Source organism: Capricornis sumatraensis, chromosome 20, assembly GCF_032405125.1.
Source record: "Capricornis sumatraensis isolate serow.1 chromosome 20, serow.2, whole genome shotgun sequence".
In the NCBI taxonomy this organism is placed as follows: Eukaryota; Metazoa; Chordata; class Mammalia; order Artiodactyla; family Bovidae; genus Capricornis; species Capricornis sumatraensis.
In genome coordinates, this window is record NC_091088.1 from 51579424 (window position 1) to 51601230 (window position 21807).

General features: G+C 43.2%; 1 protein-coding gene across 1 annotated transcript; it reads right to left on the bottom strand.

The window, feature by feature from the left end:
- Positions 1–509: 509 nt before the first annotated feature.
- On the bottom strand, positions 510–1129 carry PMIS2 (PMIS2 transmembrane protein). Its single transcript, XM_068993054.1, has 2 exons — positions 851–1129; positions 510–638 (listed from the first exon to the last, which is right to left on the bottom strand). Exons 1-2 carry the CDS (start codon positions 1127–1129, stop codon positions 510–512), a joined length of 408 nt encoding a protein of 135 aa, XP_068849155.1.
- Between the last annotated feature and the right edge of the window lie 20678 nt (positions 1130–21807).

Below are 21807 nucleotides of genomic sequence, written 5' to 3' on the forward strand. Positions count from 1 at the left end.
GGAATCGGTTTCCAGAAGAGTATCTTGTTGAAGGACATACAGTTTTTAAAGGGTCAGATGTGGGATGTAGACCTACATCCACCAGATTTCTATGTCTCTGTGCTTCACCATTAGGTCATTCTGACTTTCACCTGATTTGGGAAACACATAGCCCTAGAGAAACACAGACACGAACACACAGGAGAAGCTGGAACATACCCTTCGATTTTATTGGTTTAAATAAATATTTTCCTGAAAGAGCAGCCCAGTATCAAGGAGCTTAAGGCATCTAGAGCATCACAGTGAAGATGTCCAAGATGGATAATGACAGCGCTGGAGGTCAAGAGCATAAAGTAATGTTTTCCTGGGCTAGTGGGTTGCTTGGATGTTGAGCTCCTTGGCTGGTAGGTTTTCTGGCTAGTGGATATCCAGCTGTTGTTTTCTTCCATGGTGGCTGATTTGGCTGGTTAGTGTCTCAGTGAGCCAGTCCTGTTGGGGTGGGTGAACCCGTCAGCTATTGGGCCTGGACTTCAGACAAATAGAACTAAGAAATAAATGATGCCTAAACCGATGAGTATGGCGAATACATCCAGCCAACCAGTTCGGCCTGAGTTGATATAAGCTTCTTCCCACTGGCTTTTCTTGTTGGCCTCTTTGGTCTGTAGGAATGGGAGCTTTAGATTTGGGTTTCTGAGTCCAGCCTTGTCACACCCCTGGGTAATGGCTAGACACCTCTCCGGTCAGGAGTGAAAATCCCTACCCATATCCCAGGACAGGAGCAGATGCAATGGGGACAGCAAGGGGGCACGTAGAGGACAGCAAGGGGGGCAGGCAGAGGACAGGATGCGCCCAGGTTTAGGTACTGGTTTACCTTTCCGCTGAATACGAGTGCTGGTATTCCCAGGGGAGGGAATAAAATTACGGCCGCGATGGTCAAACACAGGTAATCCGGGGCATAAAATGACAATTCTTCTCTCGTCTGTGTAATCGGAGGTGGCTGAGCCTCTGCACCTGGGGCATCTGGGGCACCTGGGGCATCTGGGGCACCTGGGGCCCCTGGGGCCGCTGGAGCCTCTGGGGCCCCTGGAGCCGCGGGTGGCTCTTTTGGGGCGGGGGGCGGCGCGCCGGCGTCAGCGGGTATCGGGGTCATGATTTTTCTACCCCAAAAGACTCCAAGTATCTTCAAAGCAGAGCCAAACCCGCTACACCTCCCCTTGTTCTATCCAGAATCCCAAGACCCAGACCCCATCAAGGGCCAGTACTTCACAATGGAGAAATCAGAGCAGGTCCTGATTGGCTGCCCATGTGAGGGGGCGTGGTCCCACTTTACTCAGCTCCTCCAGGCTTCAAGAGGTTGGGTGAGTACTGAGGCGCTTCAGTCGTGTCCGACTCTGCGACCCTGGACTGTAGCCTGCCAGGCTTTCACTGTTCACAGGGTGCTCCATCCTTGGTCGGGACACTGACTCCGCCTACCCTGATAGGAATTAGTTGCAAGCCATAAGGTTAGCTTCCGGCTCCTGCTTCCTGCAGATCCCTATCTGCATTCAGGGCAGGAGCAAGTACCAGGGACTGCACCCAAGAGCTGTGGGAGTGAGGAAGTACATAAACCTCCTAAGAAAACTAGGCGGGGGCCTTCCCTTGGTGGTTCAGTGGCTAAGACTTCCGGGCCTGGGTTTGATCCCTGGTCAGGGAACTAGATCCCATATGCCACAACTGAAGGTCTTTTTTGAGTTTAATGCCATCTAATATTCAGGTATGACCTAAATCAAATCTCTTATGATTATACAGTGGAAGTGAGAAATAGATTTAAGGGACTAGATCTGATAGACAGAGTGCCTGATGAACTATGGAATGAGGTTCGTGACATTGTACAGGAGACAGGGATCAAGACCATCCCCATGGAAAAGAAATGCAAAAACCCAAAATGGCTGTCTGGGGAGGCCTTACAAATAGCTGTGAAAAGACGAGAAGTGAAAAGCAAAGGAGAAAAGGAAAGATATAAGCATCTGAATGCAGAGTTCCAAAGAATAGCAAGAAGAGATAAGAAAGCCTTCCTCAGCGATCAGTGCAAAGAAATAGAGGAAAACAACAGAATGGGAAAGACTAGAGATCTCGTCAAGAAAATTAGAGATACCAAGGGAACATTTCATGCAAAGATGGGCTCAATAAAGGACAGAAATAGTATGGACCTAACAGAAGCAAAAGATTTGAAGAACAGGTGGCAAGAATACACAGAAGAACTGTACAAAAAAGATCTTCACGACCAAGATAATTGCAATGGTGTGATCAATCACCTAGAGCAAGACATCCTCAAGTGGGCCTTACAAAGCATCACTACGAACAAAGCTAGCAGACGTGATGGAATTCCAGTTGAGCTATTTCAAATCCTGAAAGATAATGCTGTGAGAGTGCTGCACTCAATATGCCAGCAAATTTGGAAAACTCAGCAGTGGCCACAGGACTGGAAAAGGTCCGTATTCATTCCAATCCCAAAGAAAGCCAATGCCAAAGAATGCTCAAACTACCGCACAATTGCACTCATCTCACACGCTAGTAAAGTAATGCTCAAAATTCTCCCAACCAGGCTTCAACAGTACATGAACCGTGAACTTCCAGATGTTCAAGCTTGTTTTAGAAAAGGCAGAGGAACCAGAGATCAAATTGCCAACAACCGCTGAATCATCAAAAAAGCAAGGGAGTTCCAGAAAAACATCTATTTCTGCTTTATTGACTATGCCAAAGCCTTTGACTGACTGTGTGGATCACAATAAACTGTGAAAAATTCTTCAAGAGATGGGAATACCAAACCACCTGACCTGCCTCTTGGAAAACCTATATGCAGGTCAGGAAGCAACAGTTAGAACCGGACATAGAACAACAGACTGGTTCCAAATAGGAAAAGGAGTATGTCAAGGCTGTATATTGTCACCCTGCTTATTTAACTTACATGCAGAGTACATCATGAGAAATGCTGGGCTGGAAGAAGCACAAGCTGGAATCAAGATTTCGGGAGAAATATCAATAACCTCAGATATGTAGATGACACCACCCTTATGGCAGAAAGTGAAGAGGAGCTAAAGAGCCTCTTGATGAAAGTGAAAGAGGAGAGTGAAAAAGTTGGCTTAAAGCTCAACATTCAGAAAACGAAGATCATGGCATCTGGTCCCATCACTTCATGGGAAATAGATGGAGAAACAGTGGAAAGTGTCAGACTATTTTTTTGGCTCCAAAATCACTGCAGATGGTGATTGCAGCCATGAAATTAAAAGACGCTTACCTCTTGGAAGGAAAGTTATGACCAACCTAGACAGCATATTCAAAAGCAGAGACATTACTTTGCCAACAAAGGTCCATCTAGTCAAGGCTATGGTTTTTCCAGTAGTCATGTATGGATGTGAGAGTTGGATGGTGATGAAGGCTGAGCGCCGAAGAATTGATGCTTTTGAACTGTGGTGTTGGAGAAGACTCCTGAGAGTCCCTTGGACTTCAAGGAGGTCCAACCAGTCCATCCTAAAGGAGATCAGTCCTGGGAGTTCATTGGAAGGACTGATGCGAAAGCTGAAACTCCAATACTTTGGCCACCTCATGCGAAGAGTTGACTCACTGGGAAAGACTCTGATGCTGGGAGGGATTGGGGTCAAGAGGAGAAGGGGATGACAGAGAATGAGATGGCTGGATGGCATCACCGACTTGATGGACATGAGTCTGAGTGAACTCCGGGAGCTGGTGACGGACAGGGTGGCCTGGCATGCTGCGATTCATGGGTTCGAAAAGTCGGACACGACTGAGCGCCTGAACTGAACTGAACTGAATACATATTGATGGAATGATGGAAATAAGAAATCACCATTGTGATAGGCAGAACCTAAGATGACTCCAAGATTGCTGCTCTCTGGTACATATGTACCTGCTCCCAGTTGTTCATTAAGTACCAATCTGTGTGCTGCTGTGAGAGGATTTTGAATCTGTAATTGAAGTCCCCAATCAGTTAATGGTAAAATAGGGAGAATATCTTCAAAGGGTCTAACCTTATCAGATGAGTTCCTAAAAAGGACTGGATTTTACTGGCAAAGATTCCCAGGCATGAGGCAGCTTAGAGACAAGGAGGACTCTCCCCAGCTGGCTTTAACTCAGTAAGGATCACGTGGTAAGAAATGCAGGCAACCTTTAACTCAGATTGTCCCCCAGCTGAAAGCCAGGAGGGAAATGGGGATTTTAGTTTTACAACAATAAGGATCTGAATCCTGCCGTAACCATGATTCATTTGGAAGAGTGTCCTAGCTCCAAATGAGAATGCAGGCCAACACCTTGATTTTAACCTTGTGAAATGGTGAGCAGAGAACCCAGCCATTCTGACCTACACAGAACTCTAAGTTAATAAACTTAAGTTTGTGAAAATTTCTTATGCATCATTAGAAAACTGACAATCATTCAAACACCATAGTAACTACTAACTCAGGTGAAAACCATCAATGGAAGCTAATGCCACTGGGTTTTAGCTGATATTAATAGTTCCCTTGGTTTTAGAGGAAAGTGAAAGTGGTAGTCTCTCAGTTGTGTTCAACTCTTTGTGACCCCACTGACTGTAGCCCACCAGTCACCTATATCCATGGGATTCTCCAGGCAAGAATACTGGAATGGGTAACCATTCCCTTCTCCAGGGGATCTTTCCAACGCAGGGACTGTACCCGGGTCTCTGCATTGCAGGCCAATTCTTCCTCATCTGAGCAACAAGGGGAGAGGGTGTGATTCCAGCACAGGCATGAACCTGTGTGCCTTTCTTCCTTCTGGTGAAAGAACTGTTAGAAGGATAACAGGGACAATCACAAAAGAATAAGTGGCTGCAGGAAAGCAGATTCTCTTCCATACCATGAGCTGGCTTCATCCAAGTTTATATCTAACCCCAGAAAACTGAACAAACTTTAAGACATTCAGACTACAACATTATTACCATGTCCTATGATTGTGATTTTTAACTTCAGTGTTCAGTTTTGATAAGACATCTAACTTATTTCGAGTGTCTTAACAATACTTATTTCAAGTGACTTCACAATCCGTGAATTGATATTCTTCATTTCATGAATGAGAGATGTGCTTTTGAATTTTCAAGTCAGAAGGAGAACTGTATGCATGGTTCCTCTTTTCTCACAGATATGTGAATTAAGAAGAGAAAACCAGTTCTCTCCCACTCACGAAATATTCCCTAAGAACCCTTCAGAGACCTAGATTTCTTATTGAAATGAAGACTTTGGGAATCCGAGTCTCACTGAAATCAAGAGTACACTGAATCTCCCATTTTTAAAAATATTTTTATGGAAGTGCATAAGCATGCCTAATCACACATGTATACCAATACACTTTCACACACAGCATACCCACGGAACCTGCACCTGAAAACAAGGCCCAGACCAAAAGAGCCCCCATGCCTTCTCCCATTACTTCTCCACAGATGAGAACCTATACCCTAATTTTCTCTAACTGCTTTGGGGGTCACATCAGGAATTACAGACTTCACTATGGGGACCCTCCAGTTGGATATAAAGATGATTTCCATCTTTTGGCTGCCGCAAACAATCCTGCCAAGAACACCCATGGGCATGCTTCTCTGTGCAAGTGAGCAAGTACCACTTAAAAACAGATCCAAGAAGTGGGATTGTAGGGTCAAAGTATAAGGACTTTGTGGTCATCATACTATGATGACTTCTGCGAAGGCTTCACTAAGTCACACTTCCAGTTCCAGCGTGTGAAATGATTGTTCTTTGTCTTCTTGTCAGCACGCAATGTGCTGGGTGGGTGAGAAGTTATACAATAGCTCTGTATTGCTTTAATTTACATTTCTATGATGAATAGGGGCCTTCCTGGGTGGCTCAGTGGTAAAGAATCCACCTGCAATGCAGGAGATGCATGGAGATCAATCCTTGGGTCAAGAAAATCCCTTGGAAAAGGAAATGACAACCCACTCTAGTATTCTTGCCTGGGGAAATCCCATGGACAGAGGAGCCTAGGCAGGCTACAGTCTATGGAGTTGCATAAGAGTTGGACATAACTCAGTGGCTAAAAGAAGAAAGAGATGAGTAGGGAGTTTGATCATTACAATGGACAGAGTTGTGTCCCCAAAAATTGATATGTTGAAACCCTAACCCCTAGTGTGATTATATTTAGAGATAAGAATTTTAGGAAATAATTAGGATTAGATGAGGTCATGAGGGTGGGGTAATCCTGGTGGGATTAGTGCCCTTATAAGAAGAGACTGTGAGAGCTTGCTTCCTTTCTGTCCACCATATGAGGACAGAGTGAGAAGGTGGCCATCATCTCTGCAACTAGAGAAAGCCCACACAGCAATGAAGACCCAGCATGGCCAAAAATAAATAAATAAAAATTGTTTTTAAAAACAAAGGTTTAAAAAAGAGAAATGAACATCACACATGCATCACCTTGGGTGAATCTCTAAGGCATTATGCCAAGTGATGAAAAGCCAGTCTCAAAGATTCAGTTCAATTAAGTTCAGTCACTCAGTTATGCCCAATTCTTTGTGACCCCACAGACTGCAGCACACCAGACCTCTCTGTCCATCACCAACTCCTGGAGTTTACTCAGACTCATGTCAGTGATGCCATCCAACCATCTCATCCTCTGTTGTCCCCTTCTCCTACTGCCTTCAATCTTTCCCAGCATCAGGGTCTTTTCCAATGAGTCAATTCTTCGCATCAGGTAGCCAAAGTATTGGAGTATCAGCTTCAGCATCAGTCCTTCCAGTGAATATTCAGGACTGATTTCCTTTAGGATGGATCTCCTTGCTGTCCAAGGCACTCTCAAGAGTCTTCTTCAACACCACAGTTCAAAAGCATCAATTCTTCAGTGTTCAGCTTTCTTTATGGTCTAACTCTCACATCCATACATGACTACTGGAAAAAAAAAAAAAAGATGGACCTTTGTTGGCAAAGTAATGTGTCTGCTTTTTAATAAGCTGTCCAGGTTGGTCATAGCTTTTCTTCCAAGGAGTAAGCGTCTTAGTTTCATGGCTGCAGTCATCATCTGCAGTGATTTTGAAGCTCCCCAAAATAAAGACTGTCACTGTTTCCACTGTTTCCCCATCTATTTCCCATGAAGTGATGGGACCAGATGCCATCATCTTAGTTTTCTGAATGTTGAGTTTTAAGTCAACTTTTTCACTCTCCTCTTCTTCACTTTCATCAAGAGGCTCTTTAGTTCTTCTTCAATTTCTGCCATAAGGGTGGTGTCATCTGCATATCTGCGGTTATTGATATTTCTCCCAGCAATCTTGACTCCAGCTTGTGCTGCATACAGCCCAGCATTTCTCATGATGTACTCTGCATATTAATTAAACAAGCAGGGTGACAACATACAGCCTTGATGTACTCCTTTCCCTATTTGGAACCAGTCTGTTGTTCCATGTCCAGTTCTAACTCTTGCTTCCTGACCTGCATACAGATTTCTCAGGAGGCAGGTCAGGTGGTCTGGTATTCCCATCTCTTGAAGAATTTTCCACAGTTTGTTGTGATCCACACAGTCAAAGGCTTTGGCATAGCCAACAAAGCAGAAATAGATGTTTTCTGGAACTCTCTTGCTTTTTTGATGATCCAACAGATGTTGGCAATTTGATCTCTGGTTCCTCTGTCTTTTCTAAATCCAGCTTGAACATCTGGAAGTTCACAGTTCATGTACTGTTGAAGCCTGGCTTGAAGAATTTTGAGCATTATTTTGCTAGTGTGTGAGATGAGTGCAATTGTACAGTAGTTTGAGCATTCTTTGGCATTGCCTTTCTTTGAGATTGAAATGAAAACTAACCTTTTCCAGTCCTGTGGCCATGACTGAGTTTTCCAAATTTGCTGACATATTGAGTGCAGCACTTTCACAGCATCATCTTTGAGGATTTGCAAAAGCTCAGCTGGAATTCCATCACCTCCGCTAGCTTTGTTCATAGTGATGCTTCTTAAGGCCCACTTGACTTCACATTCCAGGATGTCTGGCTCTAGGTGAGTGATTACACCATCATGGCTATCTAGGTCATGAAGATCTTTTTTGTATAGTTCTGTGTATTCTTGCCACCTCTTCTTAATACCTTCTGCTTCTGTTAGGTCCATACTGTTTGTGTCCTTTATTGAGCCCATCTTTGCAGGAAAATTTCCCTTGGTATCTCTAATATTCTTGAAGAGATCTCAAGTCTTCCCCATTCTATTGTTTTCCTCTATTTCTTTGCATTGTTCACTGAGGAAGGCTTTCTTATCTCTCCTTGCTATCCTTTGGAACTCTGCATTCAACTGGGTATATCTTTCCTTTGCTCCTTTGCCTTTCACTTCTCTTCTTTTCTCAGCTATTTGTAAGACCTCCTCAGACAACCATTTTGCTTTTTTGCATTTGTTTTTCTTGGGATGGTCTCGATCACTGTCTCCTAAACAATATCATGAACCTCTATCCATAGTTCTTCAGGCACTCTGTCCATCAGATCTAATCCCTTGAATCTATTTCTCACTTCAACTGTATAATTATAAGGGATTTAATTTAGGTCATACCTGAATAGTCTAGTGGTTTTCCCTATTTTCTTCAATTTGAGTCTGAATTTGGCAATAAGGAGTTCATGATCTGAGCCACAGTCAGCTCCTGGTCTTGCTTTTGCTGACTGTATAGAGCTTCTCCATCTTTGGCTGCAAAGAATATGTCAATCTGATTTTGGTATTGACCATCTGGTGATGTCCATGAGTCTTCTCTTGTGTTGTTGGAAGAGGGTGTTTACTGTGACCAGTGGGGACTCTGTTAGCCTTTGCCCTGCTTCATTCTGTACTCCAAGGCCAAATTTGCCTGTTACTCCAGTTATTTCTTGACTTCCTATTTTTGTTTCCAGTCCCCTATAATGAAAAGGACATCTTTTTGGGGTGTTAGTTCTAGAAGGTCTCATAGGTCTTCATAGAACTGTTCAACTTCAGCTTCTTCAGCATTATTGGTCAGGGCATAGACTAATAAAAGGTTAATGCTGTGTGATTCCCTTGATGGGGTCCTCTCACAAAGACAAAACTATATTGTCAGGTCAGTGTGGGCAGGGGTAGAGGAAGGGGAGGATAATTGTGAAGGGAGAGCACAAGGGAGATATTTTGGGGGTGATGAATCCTGATTCTGATGGTAGCTAAATCTATATCTAGGTGTATAAATGTCATTGAACTGTATACTGAGTCAGCTTTACTGCATTCTAATTTGAAAATGCAATCAAAGTGATAATGTCATTACACACTCATAGCTAAAATTTAAAACCCTGTTTGGAGTCAGGTGTTTGGATAATGTCCTTTAATTTGTACTTCAGGTTGGTCTAATGTTTTCATCACGCTTAGATGGAGATTATAGGTTTGGGGGAGAACATCCAGAGGTGAGTGTACCCTTCATTACATATGATCAAAGACTTCATCATATCAACATGATTTGTCACAAATAATGTTAAGCTTGATCATCTGGCCAAGGTAATGCTGGCTTTTCCTGGGGAGGACTCTGAACTTTACAGACTTAAGTTGGCTGGGAGGGGGGAAGAAGAGGTCCCCAGCTTAGCCCAAGGGCAGAAAGCAGACAGGCCACAGCCAGTCATGCCTTATCTCAGAGAATACTCCTATAAAGGTTGGAAGTGAGGGGGCACCTCTGAGGCCTGCTCTGCTCGCCCTCACCCCCAGGGTCTGCCTTAGGAGGGTCTGAGGTTCCTGGCAAATCAAGAACCTGCTGCTCCCCACTCTCTATTCTGCACAGGGCAGCCAGAGTTTCTCCACAACCTAAATCATGTGACACCTCTCTCAGGTTCACATCCTCCCATACGTTGCCATGGCTCACAGGATGAAATCCCAATCTCGCACTCAGATGGCCAAGCTCTGATTGGTCTGCTTCTGCCCCACTCTCCTCACACCCTCCCCTCAGGCCTCCCTGACTCCAGCCACTCAAACCTCACTCCCAACTCAGGACCTTTGCACTTGCTGTTCCCCTGCCTGGAACCCTTTCATTTCCCACAGATCTCTTCACAACTATCTCACCCAGGAAATCTCAGCTCAGGTGGCCCCTCTGCTGAGAACTTTCTCTTTTTCCACTTGTCCTCAGTGCCTCTCTAGTTATTCCCTTCACAGTCATCGGTCCACCCTGAAGGCACCTTGTTTATTTGGCTGTTGATCTCCATCTCCCCTGTGAACTGTGAACTCCAGGAGAGCCACAGTCCTGTCTCCCTTGGCCACCACTTGTTCCCTGGGGATGGAACATGGGGCCTGGCACACAGTGAGCTCCTAAATTCAAATATGATCAACGGGGACTTCCCTGGTGGTCCAGTGGTTAAGAACCTGCCTTGCAATGCAGGGGGTGCAGGTTTGATCCCTGGTAGGGGAACTAATGGGGCTTTCCTGGGTGGCTCAGTGGTAAAGAATCTGTTTGCCAATACAGGAGATGTGGGTTCTATCCCTGGGTGAGGGAGATCCCCAAAGAAGGAAATGGCAACCCGCTCTCGTATTCTTGTCTGGGAGACCCCATGGACTGAGGAGCCTGGCAGGCTACAGTCCATGGGGTCACAAAGAATCAGACAGGACTGAGGGACTAAACAACAACAAAAAAGGGGAACTAATACCCCACATGCCTCATAGCTACTAAACCCCAGAACCACAACTACTGAGCCTGCATGCAGCAACTAGAGAGCTGTTTCGCAAGGATAGATCCTACATGACTCAATGGAGTTCCCACGTGATGCAACTAAGATCTGATGCAGCCAAAATACATAGATACTTTTTAAAGACCCACGAATATGTTCAATGAATTAATAAATCCTGCTTTCTGCATGCCTGGAACCAATCAGAGGTCCAATCATGAATATACTTGTGACTTAAGATTCACATTTTCTATATGTTGAACCAGTTAGGAGTTCCAACTGGAGGATAAATGCCAATAATTGAAATCCCACCCAATTCATTCATTCATTCAGAAGTTTCCTAGGTGTCAGAGCCAAATATTCCTCTAATAGAGCAGAAATCTGGACTAAACATTTGGGACTCTGCCCTTCATATTTCAATCAAAGTCAATATCAGTGATTAGAGCCCACCCTAATGGCATCACACCCTGATGTACTCTCCTGTCCTGAGGAATTGGAGGCATGGCCCTTTGGCTTTAATGAGGTAAGTGGAGTGCTATTTAGAAAGAGTGCTGTAAGTTAAGGGATTGAGCTAGTAGGATCCAGTTTGGACAGAGAAGGGGTTAAGAGGGAAGAGAACTGGTTAGGGAATGTAGAAAAAAGGACTGGCAGGGGACCAGGCTCAAGTTAAGGGAGGGCCTGCACAGGGGAATGGAGAGGATTAAAGGGGGAAAATGAGAGTTGTTAGCGGGACACGCTGCAGGTTTCCTGGGAAGGTCATGAAAGGGGACAGAGTAAAGGATGGGGTATTTCAAGGAGATAGATGTCTTTATAGCTGCGAAAGTCTAGAGGTCATCAGGGAACAATAAAGCATTCTAGAGGGCAGGGATAAGTTAAAACTCACAAGGGGCAGAAATGGTGTTATGGAGGACACGGATAGGGTCACTGGGTCTTGGGAAGGATTGTGGGGGATGATAAGGGGAAATCAAGAAGGGAGAGAAATCAGGCAGCTCTAACTGAATTATATCAATAGAAGACACTGAGGCAGCATATTGGGGCAGTGGGGTGGTGTGGGGGTGGGCCATTGTGCCCACATCAACACCTGAAGGGTGGGAGGGAGGTGTTTACAGTGCAAGTACTGCAGCAGTTCTCAGCAACACCTGTGTGTCCAGGGGTTAGGTACCACAGTAGGCATCTGTGGTGATCAAAGCCAGTGCTATGCACACCCATGGATTTGGCAGGCTAGCTCCAGGTGCCTGTGTAGTGGCAGGGATCAGATTGAGAGACACACTTAGTGGCAGGGGCCAACCATCAGCATTGGGCATTATTAGATATAAGCCTGCAAACCATATGCAGAGACACAAACAAGTTTGAAAATTTTCGTGAAGAAATTTGAAGTGAAAGAGATGTGAGAAAACCAAACAAATTCTAGAATTGAGATATATCAGGAATTGTTCTACTTGTGCTTTATTGACTATGCCAAAGCCTTTGACTATGTGGATCACAACAAACTGTGGAAAATTCTTCAAGAGATGGGAATACCAGACCACCTGACCTGCCTCCTGAGAAATCTGTATGCAAGTCAAGAAGCAAGAGTTAGAACTGGACATGGAACAACAGACTGGTTCCAAATCAGGAAAGGAATACGTCAAGGCTGTATATTGTCACCCTGCTTGTTTAACTTATATGCAGAGTATATCATGAGAAATGCTGGACTGGATGAAGCACAAGCTGGAATAAAGATTGCCAGAAGAAATATCAATAAACTCAGATATGAAGATGACACCACTTATGGCAGAAATTGAAGAAGAACTAAAGAGCCTCTTGATGAAAGTGAAAGTGGAGAGGGAAAAAGTTGGCTTTTTTAAACCTCAACATTCAGGAAACTAAGATCATGGCATCTGGTTCCATCACTTCATGGCAAATAGATGGGGAAATAGTGGCTGACTTTATTTTTTGTGGGCTCCAAAATCACTGCAGATGGTGACTGCAGCCATGAAATTAAAAGATGCTTACTCCTTGGAAGAAAAGTTATGACCAACCCAGATAGCATATTAAAAAGCAGAGACATTACTTTGCCAACAAAGGTCCATCTAGTCAAAGCTATGGTTTTTCCAGTAGTCATGTATGGATGTGAGAGTTGGACCATAAAGAAAGCTGAGCACTGAAGAACTGATGCTTTTGAACTATGGTGTTGAAGAAGACTCTTGAGAGTCCCTTGGACAGCAAGGAGATCCAACCAGGTCATCCTAAAGGAAATCAGTCCTGAATATTCATTGGAAGGACTGATGCTGAAGCTGAAACTCCAATACTTTGGCCACCTGATGGGAAGAACTGACTCATTTGAAAAGACCCTGATGCTGGGAAAGATTGAAGGCGAGAAGAGAAGGAGACAACAAAGGATGAGATGGTTGGATGGCATCACCGGCTCAATGGACATAAGTTTGAGTAAGCTCTGGCAGATGGTGATGGACAGGGAGGCCTGGCATGCTGCAGCCCATGGGGTCACAAAGAGTCGGACATGACTGAGCAACTGAACTGAACTGGGAATTGTTATGAAAAATCCCATGGATGAGATTATCAGGAAATTAGACATAGACAAAGAGAGAAATGGTGAGAAGAAGATAGGTCAGGAAAAGACTAAATAGACCATAGTAAGGAGGGGAAAGAAAAGGAAGAGATTGTGTGCCAGGGCTGATTCTAGGCACACTGTCAGCAGCAGGGCTCCTGGCTCCTGGCAGGCACTTGTGGCTGCCAGGTCTTGCCCCAAGTGCATGGCAGTGCAGACTGGGGATGGGGTTGAGCCAGCAGCATGCACTGACTTGGCTGGAGGGGCTGCCACTGGGGATGTCAGCCATGCAGGCCAGTGAGAAGAGATAGGGCTCAGCAGACTGGGCTGACAAGCAGCTGTGGGAGCCCTGGCTCTCCACGTGCATCCCTGTGGCTTAGCACCTCACAACAGGCACACAGTTTCTCCATTCTTGAAGAATATTTTTACTGTGCTTGAATTTTTTTTTTTTTTTTTGCTGGCAGTTGATGTATTTCAGACATTGACGATATCATTCTACCATCTTCTAAGCTTTGTTTCCTTGCTGTTTAAAAGTCAGCCATCAATTTGTCATTTCACTGAATGAACCGTTTTTAATATTTTCTCTTTGCCTTGGTTTTCTGCTGCTGCTGCCGCTGCTGCTAAGTCACTTCAGTCGTGTCCAACTCTGTGCGACCCCATAGATGGCAGCCCACCAGGCTCCCCCATCCCTGGGATTCTCCAGGCAAGAACACTGGAGTGGGTTGCCATTTCCTTCTCCAATGCATGAAAGTGAAAAGTGAAAGTGAAGTCGCTCAGTCGTGTCCGACTCTTAGTGACCCCATGGACTGCAGCTTTCCAGGCTCCTCCATCCATGGGATTTTCCAAGCAAGAGGACTGGAGTCGGGTGCCATTGCCTCCTCCGTGGTTTTCTGCAGTTCTCCTAAAATATAATTAGGGGTGGATTGTAATTATTCTGTTTGGGGCTCATCAGACTTCCTGTGTCAGTCTACAGTCTGATGTCAGTCATCAGGTCTGGAAAATTCCTTGTATTTATGTCTTCAAATGTATCCTATGTGCCATTCTCTTCTCTTCTTTCTGGGATTCTAGTCACATGTACGACAGAACCTCTTCCTTTCTTTCCCCTCCATACTATGGTCAGTTTAGTTTTTTCCTGACCTATCTTCTTCTCACCATTTCTCTCTTTGTCGATGTCTAATTTCCTGCTAATCTCATCCGTGGGATTCTTAATCTCAGTTCCCAGTATTTCTCAGTTCTAGAATTTGTTTGGTTTTCTCTCCAATCTCTGTCACTTCAAAGAGTTTCCAATTTCTTCACTAAAATTTTCAAACTTAGGTTTATGTCTCTGCATATGGTTTGCAGGCTTATATCTAATAATGCCAATAAGTCTTTATGTTTCTCTATTTTGTTTCTATTTTCTCTCTCACAGGTCTTTATCTTCCTACGGGTCTGGTTACGAGTTTGGCATTGTGTTTGAAGGTATCTCTAAAAATAATTTGAGGCCTAGGATAATATTATTTTCCTCCAGAATGGATTTCCACTTTTTTCTTTCAAATGAAGGAAAGAGGTCTATCCGTCTGGGGTGTATATATAAGTACAACATGTGAGGCTGATGGGTGATGCCCACCCACCAGAGGATGGATGAAGCCAAGCTACATGTCCACGTTTAAGTTGGTTTCTCTCTGTTCAACCTTTAAACCTTTTCTTGGCCACAGGCATCACGAGCGTCACCCTGTGGTGGCTGTTGATGTTCTTCACTTTCTCTCCCCACTGTGCCTGGTGACAGATGCCCCCACAACCCAGGAGAGCCTGGGGATGCCCTGGTCCCCTCTCCCTCAAGGTGTCAGGGACAGGGGGCCCTCCTTTCTCCTTGCAGACCCTGTGGACTCAGATGTCCATGTCTTAACTCTGTCCCTTGGACAAAGTCTCCCTTCTCCTGGCACTTTCAAGGACAATAAACCATATGAGGATATTTCTGCCTTCTGGGTGATTCTTTTCCTGTGTGTTTGAGTTCCCTTGGGGTTCATTCATTCTTTCATTCAATAAGCATCACAGAGTACCTACTGTGTGTCAGGTACTGTTCCAGGCCCAGGAGCACTGCGCTGAACAAGACAGGAAAATAACTTATCTCTTCTCCACACAAGACAAACACATAAACAAAATATAAGTAAATAGTTTCAGATAGCATTAAGCCCTACAAAGGAAACAGAGGAATGTGACAGTAATCAGCAGTTCTACTTAAGACTGGGATAGGCTAAGCTTGGTAGGATGGAAAGAATGTTTGACTTACTTTGGGGAAAGCCAAAGTCCTGTGGAAATAGATACTCCCCTCTTAAACGGCACACAGAAAATCTCACTTTTTCTGGAATCCAGGGCAAGAGCACCAGATTGAATGGAGCCTGGATCAGACTCATCTGCTAATTTTAGAGAGCCATCTGGAGAGGCAGGAGGCAACTGGAGCTCCCCCTGGGGACCCAGACACTGTCAGCTGCCATTTGGGGGAGCTCATTCTACCATGTGGACATTGCTGCTGACAGAAGACATTTTGGAACCCTCCTAGCTTCTTAGCCCCAGGATCCCATCTTGCCCACACCACCAGTACTGAGATGCCTCAGGCCAAGCAAATAGTGCAGCAGGATGAGCCATACTCACTACCAGGCTGGCTGCTTTAAGATCTCCTGAGCCCACAGACACCCTGAAGACATGGCCCTGTTCACAAGGCCCAGGATGCAGCCTACTCCAGCACACTGGCACTAGCCCCTGGACCCCAGGTCCCTGAAGCTAAACACCTTGGGACACAGTTCAGCCCATGGGGTGTGTGAGCATCAGTCCCAGGATCACTGCCACTCCACATTCTGCCTTGTCAGAACCCAGCTAACACACCAGCAAGCCAGCTTCAGGGCCCCAGCCACTCCTAGGTATATGTCTGAAGAAAGTTAAAACATTAATTCAAAAAGATACATGCACCCCATTGTTCACAGCAGATTTATTTACAACAGCCAGCATATTGTCGTTCAGTTCAGTTCAGTTCAGTTCATTCGCTCAGTTGTGTCCGATTCTTTGCGACCCCATGAGCTGCAGCACACCAGCCCTCCCTATCCAACACTAACTCCCGGGGCCCATCCAAACTCATGTCCATTGAGTCAGTGATGCCATCCAACCATCTCATCCACTGTCGTCCCCTTCCCCTCCTGCCCCCAGTCCCTCCCAGCATCAGGGTCTTTTCAAATGAGTCAGCCCTTCGCATGAGGTGGCCAACGTACTGGAGTTTGAACTTCAACATCAGACCTTCCAATGAACACCAGGACTGATCTCCTTTAGGATGGACTGGTTGGATCTCCTTGCAGTCCAAGGGACTCTCAAGAGTCTTCTCCAACACCACAGTTCAAAAGCATCAATTCTTCAGTGCTCAGCTTTCTTTATAGTCCAACTCTCACATCCATACATGACTACTGGAAAAACCATAGCCTTGACTAGATGGACCTTTGTCGGCAAAGTAATACCTTTGCTTTTTAATATGCTGTCTAGGTTGGTCATAACTTTCCTTCCAAGGAGTAAGCATCTTTTAATTTCATGGCTGCAGTCACCATCTGCAGTGATTTCGGAGCCCCAAAAAATGAAGTCTGACACTGTTTCCATTGTTTCCCCATCTATTTCCCATGAAGTGATGGGACCAGATGCCATGATCTTCATTTTCTGAATGTTGAGCTTTAAGCCAACTTTTTCACTCTCCTCTTTCACCTTCATCAAGAGGCTCTTTAGTTCCTCTTCACTTTCTGCCATAAGGGTGGTGTCATCTGCACATCTGAGGTTATTGATATTTCTCCCGAAATCTTGATTCCAGCTTGTGCTTCTTCCAGCCCAGCGTTTCTCATGATGTACTCTGCATATAAGTTAAATAAGCAGGGTGACAATATACAGCCTTGATGTACTCCTTTACTGATTTGGAACCAGTTTATGGTTCCATGTCCAGTTCTAACTGTTGCTTCCTGACCTGCATACAGGTTTTTCAAGAGGCAGATCAGGTTGTCTGGTATTCCCATCTCTTGAAGAATTTTCCATGGTTTATTGTGATCCATATAGTCAAAGGCTTTGGCATAGTCAATAAAGCAGAAATAGATGTTTTTCTGGAACTCTCTTGCTTTTTTGATTGTTGTTGTCATTGTTCAGCCACCAAGTCATGTCCACATGACTTTGCGACCCTGTGGACTGCAGCACACCAGGTTCCCCTGTCCTCCACTATCTCCCAGAGTTTGCTCAAATTCTTGTCCATTGAGTCAGGGATGCTATCTAACCATTTCATCCTTTGCCACTCTCTTCTCCTTTGGCCTTCAGTCTTTCCCAGCATCAGTGTCTTTTCCAATGAGTCAGATCTTCAGATCAGATGGCCAAAGTATTGGAGCTTCAGCATCAGTCCTTCCAATTAATATTCAGGGTTGATTTCCTTTTGGATTGACTAGTTAGTGCAGTCCAAGAGACTCTCAAGAATCTTCTCCAGCACCAAAGTTGAAAGCATCAATTCTTTGGCACTCAGCCTTCTTTGTGGTCCAACATATGAAAGCAACCCAATGTACATCAACAGATAGATGAATAGAGATGTGGTGTTATACACACACACATATGGCTGAGTGGTATTCCACTGTGTGTGTGTGTGTGCACGCAAGAATAATGCTGGAGTGGGTTGTCATTTCCTTCAAAAATATATAGTGAGAGAATAGAATACCACTCAGCCCTAAAAAAGAATGAAAATTTGACACTTGCAACAGCATGGATGGACTTGGAGGGTATTACACCTAGTGAAGTAAGTCAGGCAAAAAAAGAAAAGTGTATGTCATCACTTATATGTGGAATCTTAAAAAAATAAACAACTGAATGATTATAATAAGCCAGACTCACAGATACAGCAAACAGACTAGTGGTGGTTACCAGAGGGAAGAGGAGGGGCAAGAAGGAGAGAATTATGAGGTACAAACTACTAGGTATAAAATTAGGAAAACTGTCAAGGATATATTTATAGCACAGAGAATATAGTCAATATTTTATAACTTTAAATGGAGTATAAGCTATAAAAATTTTGAATCAGTATGCTGTGCACCTGAAACTAATATAATATTGTAAATCAGCTATATGTCAATTTTATTTTTTTTTTTTTTCAATTTTAAAAGATAAAGGAAAAAATCCTATCTGAATTCATTTGAAAGTTATAATGAATCTAGTTATCAGTTGAGGTGGTTCAACACGTTGAGGCTTACAGTAAGTCTTCTTACTCATAAACATGGTATTTCATACAGGACTTATAGAACTTTAGTTTTATTATTAATGGACTTTTCTTTCTATTGTATAATCTAACTTATTATTGGGGTAGGAGAAAGGAATTGAGTTTTTAATGTTGACATTTTAGCTATCTTACTGAACTTTTTGGTGTAATAACCCATCATTTAAGAAGCTTGAATTTAATACTTCATTTTATATTTTTTATTTTAGTTCCTTGGCTAACCTATCTGGTACAATATGAAGTATAAGCAAGCATCCTAATCGCATTCTTATTTTTGTATGAAATTGTTCCAATGTTTTACCAATCACATAACTGATATAGATTTCTAATAAAAATTCCATCTGTTCAAAACATTTTCTTCTAATCTCAGCTTGCCAAGATTTTTTAAATTAAAAATTTGTTGATTATATCATACATTTTCCAGCACTGATTAAAATTTAATTCAGCACATGAACAAAATTATAAACCATCCTTATACTCCTGAAAAAACCTTCAGTTCAGTTCAGTTCAGTTGCTCAGTCGTGTCCGACTCTGCGATCCTATGAATCGCAGCACGCCAGGCCTCCCTGTCCATCACTCCCGGAGTTTACCGAAACTCATGTCCATCGAGTCGGTCTTGCCATCCAGCCATCTCATCCTCTGTCATCCCCTTCTCCTCCTGCTCCCAATCCCTCCTAGCATCAGGGTCTTCTCCAACGAGTCAACTCTTCACATGAGGTGGCCAAAGTATTGGAGTTTCAGCTTCAGCATCAGTCCTTCCAAAGAACACCCAGGACTGATCTCCTTTAGGATGGACTGGTTGGATCTCCTTGCAGTCCAAGGGACTCTCAAGAGTCTTCTCCAACACCACAGTTCAAAAGCATGAATTCTCCGGCGTTCAGCTTTCTTTATAGTCCAACTCTCACATCCATACATGACTACTGGAAAAACCATAGCCTTGACTAGACCAACCTTTGTTGACAAGTAATGTCTCTGCTTTTTAATAGGTTGTCTAGGTTGGTCATAACTTTCCTTCCAAGCAGTAAGCGTCTTTTAATTTCATGGCTGCAATCACCATCTGCAGTGATTTTGGAGCCCAGAAAAATAAAGCCAGCCACTGTTTCCACTGTTTCCCCAATTAAGACCCATGACCATATTTAAGAAACTGTACATCCTTAAAACAAAAATGGAATGAACAGGATGTGTTATAAAAGAGAAGTCTACCAAAATTTTCAGGACAAAAATGTACAAGCTCACGGTGCATATTAATTTAATAAATCAGTAGATTTCTGGAACATGAGACTGGATTATAAACTGGATGTTAATTGACTAAGAAGCTGGGAATCTTAAGGATATACTGTGGAAGGCATTTAGTTTTTCATTCCACAAGCGAAAACAATGATAATCAGAAAATTTCAGTGAAAAAATAACAAGGAAATCAAAAATAAAACAACAACAACTGTACAGGAACTCATCCTTCAAATATCAAACAATGCAAAATGTTGCAAAATTTTGAGCAGAGGGTTGGAATGTATGAAAGTGGACTCTATTTCAGGGTCCCAACTAGTAGCATGCAGTTCTAGACCTTGGAGCCAACAAGAAGGAAATCTAGTCATAGCATTGTGATATATTGAGTAACATTTAAATAATCATGATTATGTAAAAGCTGAAAAAATCATTAGAAATCATTAACCTTTTAAAAATTGAGGTTAAATACACACGAAAAATTAGAGCTTCCCTGATAGCTCAGTTGGTAAAGAATCCACCTGCAGTGCAGGAGACCCCGGTTTGATTCCTGGGTCCCGAAGATCTGCTGGAGAAGGGATAGGTTACCCACTCCAGTATTCTTGGGCTTTCCTTGTGGCTCAGGTGGTAAAGAATTTACCTGCAATGTGGGAGACCTGGATTCAATCCCTGGATTGGGAAGATCTCCTGGGGAAAGGAAAGGCTACCCACTCCATATTCTGGCCTGGAGAATTCCATGGGATCGCAAAGTCAGACAGGACTGGATTTCACACATAAAATTTGCCATTTTAATCATTTTCAAGTGAAACATCCAGTGGCATTTTGTGCATTTACTTTGCTGTACAACCATCACTGCTGCTCAACTTCAGAAGTTACAGATCCCAAATGAAAATGTACCCATTTAAGTAGTAAATCCTCATTTCCCCCTCCCCATAGTCTCTGGCAACTACTTTATCTTCCAGCTTTACTGAGATATAACTGCGATGAAATTGTGTCATTTTAAAGTGTACAGTGTGTTAGTTTGATATCCTTTCTATACTGTAGTGTTAATATTATTACCACTGTAGTGTAGCTAGCAATTGCATCAAAGAGATAATTATTAGTTCTTTCTTGTGGAGAGAACATTTAAGATTTATTCTCTTAACCACTTTCAAGTACATAGTACATTATTATTTGTAATCACTGCATTGTGCATTGAATCCTCAGAAGTTATTCATCTTCTAACTGGGAATTTGGTCCTTTTGAGCAACATCTATTGACAGACATTTATTATTTCTTATTTCCATATCTTGGCTATTGTGAATAATGTTGCAATAAACACAGGATGCAGATCTTTCTTCCAAAGCCTCTTTTTATTCCCTTTGACTATATACCCAACAGTGGATTGCTGGATCATATTTTTACTGTTTTGAGGAACTTCCATACTGTTTTCCTTAGTGACTGTACCAACTTATAGTCCCACAAACAGTATACTAGGGTTTGCTTTTCTCCACATCCTCACTAACCTTCGTTATTCCTTGTCTTTTTGATGATAGCCATTTTGACAGGTGTGAGGTGATACCTTATTGTGGTTTTGACTTGCATTTCCCTGGTGATTAGTGATACTGAACATCTTTTCACATGCCTGTTTGCCATCTGTACATCTTTGGAAAAATGCTTATTTGGGCCCCCTGCCCATTTTTAAACTTTTTATATCCTGTTATATGAGTTCTTTATATTTTTTGGATATTAACCCATTTTAAGACATATTATTTACAGATTATCTTCTATTCAGTAAGTTGCCTTTCCATTTCATTGATTGTTTCCTTTGCTATGCAAAAGCTTTTTAGTTTGATTGGGTCCCATTTGTTTATTTTGCTTTGTTTCCCCTGCTTACAGAGACAGAGTTTAAAAAAATATTGCTAAGACTTATGTGCAAGAGTGCCTTTTACTTCTTTTCATTCCTTGATTCCTCTATTAGGACTTCCAGCATTATGTTAAATAAGAGTGGTGAAAGTGGTCACCCTTTCTGGTTCCTGATCTTGGAGGAATAGTTTCAACATTTCACCACTGAGTGTGATGTTTGCTGTGGGCTTGTCATATATGGCGTTTATTGTGTTGAGGTTACTCCTTCTATACCCAATTTATTGAGAGGTTTTTTTAAAGAAAGTATTATTATAAACATTGTATTTTGTCAAATGC